General features: G+C 35.4%; 1 protein-coding gene across 1 annotated transcript; it reads left to right on the top strand.

Moving 5' to 3' along the window:
• Positions 1–9,056: 9,056 nt before the first annotated feature.
• LOC112826190 (glyceraldehyde-3-phosphate dehydrogenase-like) lies at positions 9,057–10,221 on the top strand. Its single transcript, XM_025874402.2, has one exon. The coding sequence runs from the start codon at positions 9,101–9,103 to the stop codon at positions 10,100–10,102; it is 1,002 nt and encodes a 333-aa protein (XP_025730187.1). The 5' UTR covers positions 9,057–9,100; the 3' UTR covers positions 10,103–10,221.
• The last annotated feature ends 860 nt before the right edge of the window (positions 10,222–11,081 follow it).

Here is an 11,081-nt window from a genome sequence, read left to right as displayed (position 1 = left end):
AAGCACTGTGCACCCATTAAAATATGGCATAATTGAAGAAATAAAGTACATTTGAAACCTTCAAAAAAAAAAAAATCCCCGCCATCCAGGTAAAATATAAAGAAAACAAAAAAATAACTTCTCTGTTTATGACAAGAAAATGTCTATCCAAATAACGTATTGCAAAGTTGTAAAGCGCTACCAGTGTTCTCCACCCCATTATATATGTGTAATTACACACACACACACACGTGCACGTGCACACGCACACACGTGCGCATGCTCACACACACATCAGTGTTCTCTACTCATATATATAATAGAGTGCAGAATACTGGTAGCACTTTACATATATACTACAAATAGTAATATATATATCTATATATATCTATATATAATGGTATAAATCTATCTTTAAGGAGAGCAGTATTTTATATTTTTCAAAGGCATGTACAATTTGATCCAGCTATCTTAATTCTAAATACATACCTGCACTTAATAATTACATAAAAGCAAAGGTTCATCTAGAAGGATGTTTATGTTAACAATGTCTACAAAAGTTAAAAAAAAATAGAAAACAACCAGATCGAATTCTATTTTTCATTCTTATAAATTATATGTAGATGCTAAAGCGAGGATAGTAAAACTTGGGCAGTGATTTCTTTTTGTAAATAATGGTTTTTCTGGAAAATAGTTATGCCTATTTGTTTACATAGTGAGCAGAAAATAAGAAAGTCATTCAAATGGAAGTTGAGAATAGGTCAATGAGAAATTTCACCCTTTTCATTGTTTTGCCAAGGGCTGTGTTACAATTCTATAGGTAAGCAAAATATAACATAGAATAATAATAATGTACTGTACCTTTTGGCATGAGAATTTTATTTGTCTATCAGGGAAGAATTTATGTAACTGAACAAAATGACATAATACTGCTAACCTGGTTTATCAGTTTCCTTTTACAAGTAGATTTAATTTTGGTGATCAAGTTACTTACTCATAAGATGTTTATAAAATACTATAATTAGTTCTATCCCTCCTGGGTTATTGCTATCCAATTTTGATTAGGTGATAAATGATCAATCTTAAGTAATAAAGCTTTACATCGAGCCCTTTTACAGGGCTTTTTTTACAATTTATAAGGTGATTCTTATTATCCTTTAAAATAATTTAAGAACAAATTATAGTACTTCCTGATGTGATTACATTCCACTGCCCTCACTTGCTTCTGAACATAAAGACTGAATCTTATACCAGCTTATCATTTTATCAGACTTATCATTTTATCAGTCACACTAACATTTTTTTAGATATTCATGGAAAAACTCATTTTTTTATTTTATTTTGTTTTAAAATTTCATCTTCAGCTTTTTTTATGAATTGTTTATATCTCTTATTCCTTACATATAAGCAGAAGAAAAGATATATAACCTGTAACCCATATAACCTATAACTTGGTAGCCCTAGGACAAAGTGACCACATTTAGTGGTGAACTATTTTTTTTTTTAATATGGAGTATATTTTTAAATTTCCTATCTTAGGTGATGATCTGATTTGTTTATTCACCCTTTCAAAAAATTATTTTTATGTGCCATATAATAAAATAAAAAAATAAGTTCTGGTGATGGAGAAAAAATAACATATACAAATTACTTCCATAATTGGGTTCACTTTGTAATGGCAAAAGACATTCAGCAAGTAAACAAACAGACAAATAAATGTGTGAAAAAAATAAACTAGTATTATGAGATAGGGAGGGTAAGGAAATAACGAGACTTTTAATAGTGTTCAGGGGATTCCCCTCCAAAGAAGTGGCCATTGCCATTTGATAATAAGCCAGTCCCATAAAAACCCTGATTTACAAATCAGGGAATATGACAGGTCAGAAACTTAGAGGGATCCTCCTGACTCAAGCACCTGGCACATAAAATGTTTGATATAAAATGAAAAAAATAAAACAACAAAATATAATAAATCACTGAGTTGGCATATATAATATATATGTTATACATACTACATATTACATATATAATATATATACACACCACATATATTTATCAACTATATAACATTTACATCAAATATGCACTTCTATATAGGAGATATATTTATATATATCTCAAAAACCATTCATCAAAATAGGGGGAAACACTAGGAAGTATGCCAATATCAAAGTTAACTTATTCTGGTAATACTTTTAGATCTTCTTGTTAGATATATGGTAATATTTTATGAAACTTGGTAAAATGCAGAGAGGTCTTCAAACTATGATTAATTTTATGTGTAAGTTTAGTAATGACAATTTTATAGAAACCTAAGGATTAGTACTTTTTCATGTATTTCTAGAAAGACATACATTAGAGAAAACCAGTCTTTCCCAAGAAAATAATTCCTATTTATTAAATATTCCCGAGAAAATAATACTAATTTTTCATTGCTAACAGAGAACATTTAAAGGAAAGTAGCAAAATATAGAGAATTACCATGAATAGCAGTTAAAGTTTTAAAAGTCCAGTAAAATATGAGACTGATTTCAAATATTAAAATGTTTTTCTTCTAATTTGAACAAAAATTTTTCAGAGATTTTGTATTTGTGTTATAGACTTTACTAATAATACCTTATGTTAAATGTTACATATATTTTTTTCAAACCACTAAAGCACTTTCATGAATGTAATCTAATTTTAAAATTACAAGTATCTAAATATGTATTCAGTAAATAGATATTTTATCCTTATTTTACTTTTGAGGAAATTAAGCCTTTTAAACCTAAAGTGACCGAGACAAATATAAATCTTTTGACTTTCTTCTTTGTGCCTCATTATATAATCTATTTCAAATATTTTAGAAGCTGAATCTATAAAGAATCTTGATAAAATGCAGTACGTTTATTCGTGTACCCTTACTATATTATCATGTGAATTTAATACCATCTTAAACATTCTTAACCTTTTACTTTTATATAACTAACATGACTGAAATAAACAGGTTAAGGAAAATACAGGTATATTTTTTACTTAATTCCTAATAGAAGAGAAGTTTGCTTGTTGATTTGGTTTGCTTTTTTCCTCTCAATACCAATAATTGCATTTGTACTGATAGAATCTAGTTTTCTAAATATATTATATTAAAGAAATCATTTTACACAGTATTTCAAGTCACAAGTATTGGCAAAAGGAATTAATTTATAAGATTGTTTGATCTTATCTTGGAGATGACCCAAAGTGTAATTTCAGAAAAGGAACCAACATGAGAACCTCAGACTCCCATTTCCAATAAGAAAAATAAGAATTTTTACATGAAACATTTTTCTCACTTAGTAATTGCCATAAAAGTGGAATTGTCATGTTCAATTTTCTTTTCTGTTATCTCTTTCATGAAAAAGATGTAGCATGAAATCATTCCATACTATTAAAAAGAGTGATTGAACTGAATTCATCCATGAGTTTGATTTGCTAATTGTCCCAGGTTTTCTTTTCTTTCTTTCTTCCTTTCTTCCTTCCTTCCTTCCTTCCTTCCTTCCTTCCTTCCTTCCTTCCTTCCTTCCTTCCTTTCTTTCTTTTTCTTCTTTCTTTCCTTTCTTCCTTTCTTCCTTCCTTCCTTCCTTCCTTCCTTCCTTACCTGGAGTAGGTGCAGGAGAAAAGTACTGAATGAAAATTGCCTTTCATATTCCATCAAACTTAATGATGCAATCTGATTACAATAATTTTCTTGGAATAGAGAATTTCATGTGGTTATGTTGAGGGTTGAAAAGCAATGATTTGAGCAAATATAAATTGAGTGTTGTAAGTTTATATATGCTCAAAAATTCTGTGACTGATCCCATCATAATGTTATGATTATTTAAAATTTTCATTTATAATTATCAACATATTTTCTGTGTGTATCTATATTTTAGATACATAGATCATAAAGCAGGGTTGCTTTCAACTAGGAAATTTTTCAGTCAAGGCCAGATTTAGCCATGTCAAATTATTCCTGATGTTTCACTTTCCTATATTTAAAATATACATTAAGTACTTACTATGTATTAGACATTTATATATGTAATGATTATTTATGGCAGGTAAAATTAAAAAAAATACAAAAAGGTCTAAAGAGATCTTCTATTCTAGCACTATAGATGTATAATATTCAAGTAAACTAATATACGATTAAAGTTTAACATGACATTTGTATTTTTTTTGGAAATAAAATATATTTTGTTTTGGAGTAGCTTAAGACACATTCTGCTGTTCTACAGGCAATGCAGATAACCAAGACTGTCCTTGTTATTCAGTAAGCTGATTTCAGAGCCTTCCTCAGTGGTTGACCTAGGACCTACATGAGTGTATATAGTGTTTACCAAGAGCATCCTTCTTGTTTTGTTGGACCAGGTGTCATCCTGCCTTTCCATGAACATCATTAAAAGCTGTTTTTAATGTAGGACATAGTACCTATACAAGACACAGACACTAAACAATAATACATTTTTCTTTTGGAATTTAAAAATCACATTGCCTCCATATATTTAGTATTTATCAACATGTATTTCTACTTACCGTTCAATCTTCTGTCAAGTTTATCACTGTAGTTTAAAACAGCCATCATGAAGTTTAACTTTTGTTCATAATGATATAAGGAATGGATTTAACCATTCACCATAAACAATTACAAAACTGGACTAAATATATAAAATGTCTGTTTTTTGAGACTGGAAAAGAATCAGTGCAGGATTGTGATCCTTATAAAGGATAAAATATCTAGGAGATCCCCCCACAGTTACTGTCAATCTTTGCCAGAGGTAATTTCTAAACCAAAGATGAGGGATGAGGGGGAACCCAAACAAGGCATGGGGGCCTCACTGAGTTTAGGATATGGAGATCAAAGGTTCAGAGAGAAAGGTTTGGATCACAGTTCAGGAAAGAGAGAATTAAGTAGAAAAGAGCTTCAGAAACATGAAATATAATTGCTTAGAGCACAAATTAGAAACCACCAATAAAGTACTATGCAGTTTATAACATTTGTAGACTTAAATTGCATGCCAACAATAGCACAAAGAAGGGTAGGTATGTGGAAGTATACTGCTACAAGAATTTTATATCAGAGGTAAGGTGATATAATTTGTGGTAGACTGTGATAAGTTAAAGATGAATATTATATGTCACAGAATAAGAAGTAAAAATTAAAATAAAGTATAGTTAATGGTTAATAATAGAGACGAAACAGTCATAAGAATTGATAATTAATAAAAATGGAGAAGAAAATTAAAAAAAAAACGTGGGAATGCAAAAAACAAAAGGCAAAATGTTAGATTTAAATAAAGCTGTATTCAATATTACATTAAAACTAAATTGTCCAAAACAATCCAACTAAAACAGAATTTGCCAGACTAGATAAATAAAACAATTATCCACTTTATGCTGTTTATAAGAAACACACTTTAAATATAAATATATAAATTGCTTAAAAATAAAGCAAAGAATATTATTTATCACAGAGGGGTAAAAACAAGGATGAAAAGGCTATAGTAGTATCAGGTAATGTGTATTCAGGAAAAAAAATATTGCCAGAGATAAAGAAGGATATTTATAACAATAAAGGTGTTCATTTATTAAGGAGAAATAGCCATCCTAAAAACATTGCACTAAATAACAGAGTTCAACATACATGAAGCAAAACCAACAAATTTGAAAAAAGAAATAGGGAAATTGGCAATTACAATTGAGTATTTCAATACTCCTCTCTCACTAATTGGTAGGACAAGTAGGTAAAAAACTTAAGTATATAGAAGATTTAAACAATTTTGTCAATTAACTTGAATTACTAGATATTTAATGAAAATTTCACACAAAACAACAGAATATACATTTTTAATATTGTCCATAGTATTTTCACTCTCATAGAACATATGTTGAGCCATTATTCAATAAAAGTCTCAATAAATTAAAAGAATACAGAATATGCTTTCTAATCACAAGGGAATTAATTAGAAATCAGCAACATAAATTTACCTGACAAATCCTCATACATTTGGACATTAAACAACACACTTCTCATGGAACAAAGGAAATCTATAGTGAAAAGTAGAAAATATTTTGAATTGAATAAAAATAACATAATATATCAAAATTTCTGGGATACAACTATATGTGTTCAAAGGGAAATTTATACTTTTAAATTCTTATGTTAGAGAAGAGAGGACTATCAAGAATCATAGCATCTACCTTTTAGAGTAGAAAAAGAAAGCAAATTATCCCTAAAGATTTTTGAAAAAATAATTAAGATATTAGTACCTATACATGATGTAGAAAATGGACAGCTAAACAAGAAAAATATCAATGATCCGAAAAGGTTTTTTAAAGATTTTTATTTATTTATTTGAGAGAGGGTGAGAGAGAGAGAGAGAGAAAACACAAACAGGGGGAGGGGAAGAGGGAGAAACAGGCTCCCCACTGAGCACGGAGCTGGATGCGGGGCTCCATCCCAGGACCCTGGGATCATGACCGGAGTCCAAGGCTGACGCTCAAGGACTGAGCCACCCAGGTGCCCCTGAAAAGTTTTTTTTTTTTAATTAATAAAACTGATAAGGTATTAGTCTGATCAAGATAAAAACAAACAAGATACAAATAAGCAATACCAATAATGAGAGTGAAAATATCACAATGGGCCCATATACTTTAATAAAATCAAAGAAAATATTATGAACAACTTTATTCCAACAAATTTGACAATTCATACGGATGGACTCCTTGAAAGAAACAAAAACCAAAACTGATTTAAAAAGAAATGAGAACTGTGAACAGCTGTCTTGAAAAAATTATATTTGTAATAAAATCTCTCCACAAAGAGAATTCTGGGCCCAGATGGCTATGATAGTAAATTCTATAAAATATTTGAGGAAAAAATAATACCATTCTCATACAAACTCTTTTAGAATAATAGAGAAAAAGGAAGTATTTTAACTTGTTTTATAAAGCTCAAATTATCATCATGCCAAATGAAGATATTCCAAATATCCCTAAGAAAATGTAAATAAGAAAATAAGTTAAGATTTAACTTTTGAAAGTCCATCAATACAATCCATAATAATTACAGAATAAAAGAGAGTAAAGTCATATGACCATCTCAGTACATTCAGAAATAGTACTTAAAAAAATCTAGCACCCTTTTTTCATAAGCTACGTTTAGAAAATAAACTTTTAAATACAGCAAGAATAGAAGGAAACTTCCTCAAGCAGGTAAAGTTCTTATAGCTTGCATTACACATTTTGCTGAAATACGAAGTGATTTATTTCTGAGATCAAAAACGAGAGAAAAATATCTGCTCCCAGAGCTTATGGTCAACATTAGATTTAAAAAACCAGGATGGTTGAGGAACTAAGATGGTGGAGTAGTAGGAAGACCCTAAGTTTGCCTTGTCCCTCAAAAACAGCTAGATAAATATCAAATCATTCTGAATACCCACAAAATTGATCTGAGAACTGACAGGAAAAAAAAAAAATAACTACACAACTAGAGGGCAAGAAGAGGCCACATCATAGAAGGTAAGAAGTGCTGTGATGTGGTTTGGGGAGAAACAGCATCCTGGGTACGGCAGAAGGGAGGGAGCCCTGGTCACAGAAAAAGTTGAGAGAGAGAGAGAGAAGAGCACACAGGGGATTGCACAAGGAAAACACTTCCCCAAGGCCATTGACTGGGAAAATGAGAGCCCAGAAGCAGATGGAGCAATCTGAGGCTCCCCTGGGGCACACTGCGAGAAATGGTTTCCCCATCTTGGAATGCATCTGGGGGAGGTGGCATTGCCTCACTCGGGATGAAAGAGCCAGCGGGCACCTTTTCCCTCCCCCACTCCTCAGCATAGGCACAGAGATACCTGCTGAGGTCAGCTAACCTGGACACTGGCTTTTTGCTCTGCTTTACTCCAAACTCCACGCCCCTGCACTTTGGTGTGACTGCCCTTCTGGGACAAACCCACATCATTCCCAGCACTATGAAACCCTCCCCCAGGGGACGAGTGTGGGTCCCCACCTCTCCAGGTCCCTAAAGTTTGGAGCTTCAAAACTCAGCCAGCCTGCCTGGGATAGAACCCAAGCTGCCACTGTGCTGTCAGGTGGGCAGATGACTGGGACACAGACAGCATGAAAGCAACAATCTGAGGGATGCCTGGGACACACAAAGGGAGACTCTTTGCTCTTAGGGGAGGGCTTCCTGGACAGTGGCAGGCCCAAACTCCCCTCTCCAGGGACTAGGGAGATGGCTGGCACCATTTTCCTTCTCCACTCCTTAGCATAAACTAACTATAGTAAATAGCACAGTGCCAACAGTGGTGGCTTCAACTGCAGACACCAAGCCCTGCCCCCCTGTACTCTGCTTGTGCTGCTTTTCTCTGGCAAGTGTGCCTGAGAACCAGTACGATGGGACCTGCCCCCAGAAGACCAGCACAAACTCGTGCACACACCATGTCTACTGACCATAGAGTTCTGCAAAGCTTCAGTTCTAGTGGAAGTAGCATCAGGTCTCTTTTAACAAGCAGACCAGAGCACACCTACTTAAAATTCGCCACACTATAGCCAAGATTCCAAACACTCCGCACTGCAGGCCAGGAAAAAGTGCAAAGGATTGACCTAAGGGAAAGAACAGCCAAAATAGAGCACCAGAATGCACACAGCATACACCAGAGACATTTCCTGAGGCACCAGGCCCTGGAAAGTGTATGACACACTGGACTAGATTGATTCAACAGATATATTAGGAACCATTCCATCCTAAAGCAGCAGAATACACATTCTTTTCAAGTGCACATGGGACATTCTCCAGAAGAGATTATATACGAGGTCACAAATCAGGACTCCACAAGAACAAAAAGACTGAGATCATACCATGCATATTTTCAGACCAAAATGCTATGAAACTTGAATTCAACCACAAGAAAAATTTGGAAAAACCACAAATACATGGAGTTTAAAGAACATCCTACTAAAGAATGAATGGTACATAACATGACACTATATTTGTAGATAATTTCAAAGTAAATTCCAAAGAATATAGCATTAAAAATCTATTGCTATTGCTCTCTCCTCCTCCCCGTTCGACAGACAGCCGCGAATTCTGGTGCAGTGCCAGCCGCGTCCCTGAGACACGATGGTGAAGGTCGGAGTGAACAGATTTGGCCGTATCGGGCGCCTGGTCACCAGGGCTGCTTTTAACTCTGGCAAAGTGGATATTGTCGCCATCAATGATCCCTTCATTGACCTCAACTACATGGTCTACATGTTCCAGTATGATTCCACCCATGGCAAATTCCACGGTACAGTCAAGGCTGAGAACGGGAAGCTTGTCATCAATGGAAAGTCCATCTCCATCTTCCAGGAGCGAGATCCCGCCAACATCAAGTGGGGTGATGCTGGTGCTGAGTATGTTGTGGAGTCCACTGGGGTCTTCACCACCATGGAGAAGGCTGGGGCCCACTTGAAGGGCGGGGCCAAGAGGGTCATCATCTCTGCTCCCTCTGCCGACGCCCCCATGTTCGTGATGGGTGTGAACCACGAGAAGTATGACAACTCCCTCAAGATTGTCAGCAATGCCTCCTGCACCACCAACTGCTTGGCTCCTCTGGCCAAGGTCATCCATGACAACTTCGGCATCGTGGAGGGACTCATGACCACCGTCCATGCCATCACTGCCACCCAGAAGACCGTGGACGGTCCCTCTGGGAAGCTGTGGCGCGACGGCCGAGGGGCTGCCCAGAACATCATCCCTGCTTCCACTGGTGCTGCCAAGGCTGTGGGCAAGGTCATCCCTGAGCTGAACGGGAAGCTCACTGGCATGGCCTTCCGTGTCCCCACCTCCAACGTGTCTGTCGTGGATCTGACCTGCCGCCTGGAGAAAGCTGCCAAATATGACGACATCAAGAAGGTGGTGAAGCAGGCGTCAGAGGGCCCCCTCAAGGGCATCCTGGGGTACACTGAGGACCAGGTCGTCTCCTGCGACTTCAACAGTGACACCCACTCCTCCACCTTCGATGCCGGGGCTGGCATTGCTCTCAACGACCACTTTGTCAAGCTCATTTCCTGGTATGACAATGAATTCGGCTACAGCAACCGGGTGGTGGACCTTATGGTCCACATGGCCTCCAAGGAGTAAGAGCCCCCTGGACCACCAGCCCCAGCGAGAGCAAGAGGAAGAGAGAGGCCCTCAGCTGCTGGGGAGTCCCTGCCCCAACTTACCCCGCAAAACACTGAGAATCTCCCGACCTCCACCGTTTCCATCCCAGACCCCCTGAAGAAGGGGAGGGGCTTGGGGAGCCCTACCTTGTCATGTACCATCAATAAAGTATACTGTACCCAGCCAAAAAAAAAAAAAAAAAATCTATTGCTATTAAGTTTGCAGGATTCAGTGTCAATATTCAAAAATTCATTTATTTTTTTGTACATTAACAATTAACAAATTGAAGTTAAAATTTTAAAATAGTACTTGAAAGAGCAGCAACATCATGAAAACTTAGGGATACACTTAACACAGTATCTGTGAGATCCTTACAGTGAAAACAACAAAACATTGGTGAGAGGGATTATAAAAGTCTTGAATAATTAGATAGACATGCCATTTTCCTAGGTTGGGCAGTCAGCAGCACAGTCCTGTTATCAAACAAGAAAGAATAGGAAAAAAAAGTTATTATAAAAGCAGAAATAATTCAAGGTCATTTAACGCCAGAAGATTCTCAAAATTGTAGCAAACTGACTCCAACATTATATAAAAATGTAGAAAAAAATGAAAATTTGATTCTGTTAGGTTTATCTCAGGACGAGAAGAATGGTTTATTATTTAAATTACAATGAAGGGGGGTGGGGGGATGGGTTAGCCTGGTGATGGGTATTAAAGAGGGCACGTATTGGATTGGATGGAGCACTGGGTGTTATGCGCAAACAATGAATCATGGAACACTACATCAAAAACTAATGATGTAATGTATGGTGATTAACATAACAATAAAAATTTAAAAAAATAAATAAATTACAATGAAATTTACACATAAAGAGATTATGAAAAAAAGATAATTTTAATAAACATATATTTGACAAAATGAAGTATCAATTCATTAAAAAACCCTATTTCAGTAAAG

Source organism: Callorhinus ursinus, unplaced genomic scaffold (genome assembly GCF_003265705.2).
Source record: "Callorhinus ursinus isolate GAN/ISIS: 27379988/994484 unplaced genomic scaffold, GSC_fseal_2.0 scaffold4, whole genome shotgun sequence".
NCBI lineage: Eukaryota > Metazoa > Chordata > Mammalia > Carnivora > Otariidae > Callorhinus > Callorhinus ursinus.
Note: the sequence above shows the minus strand (reverse complement) of the source record. Positions and strands in the feature narration are given on the sequence as shown.

Coding starts and splice junctions, on each gene's coding strand:
- LOC112826190 (XM_025874402.2), top strand. CDS start 9,101: ATGGTGAAGGTCGGAGTGAACAGATTTGGCCGTATCGGGCGCCTGGTC.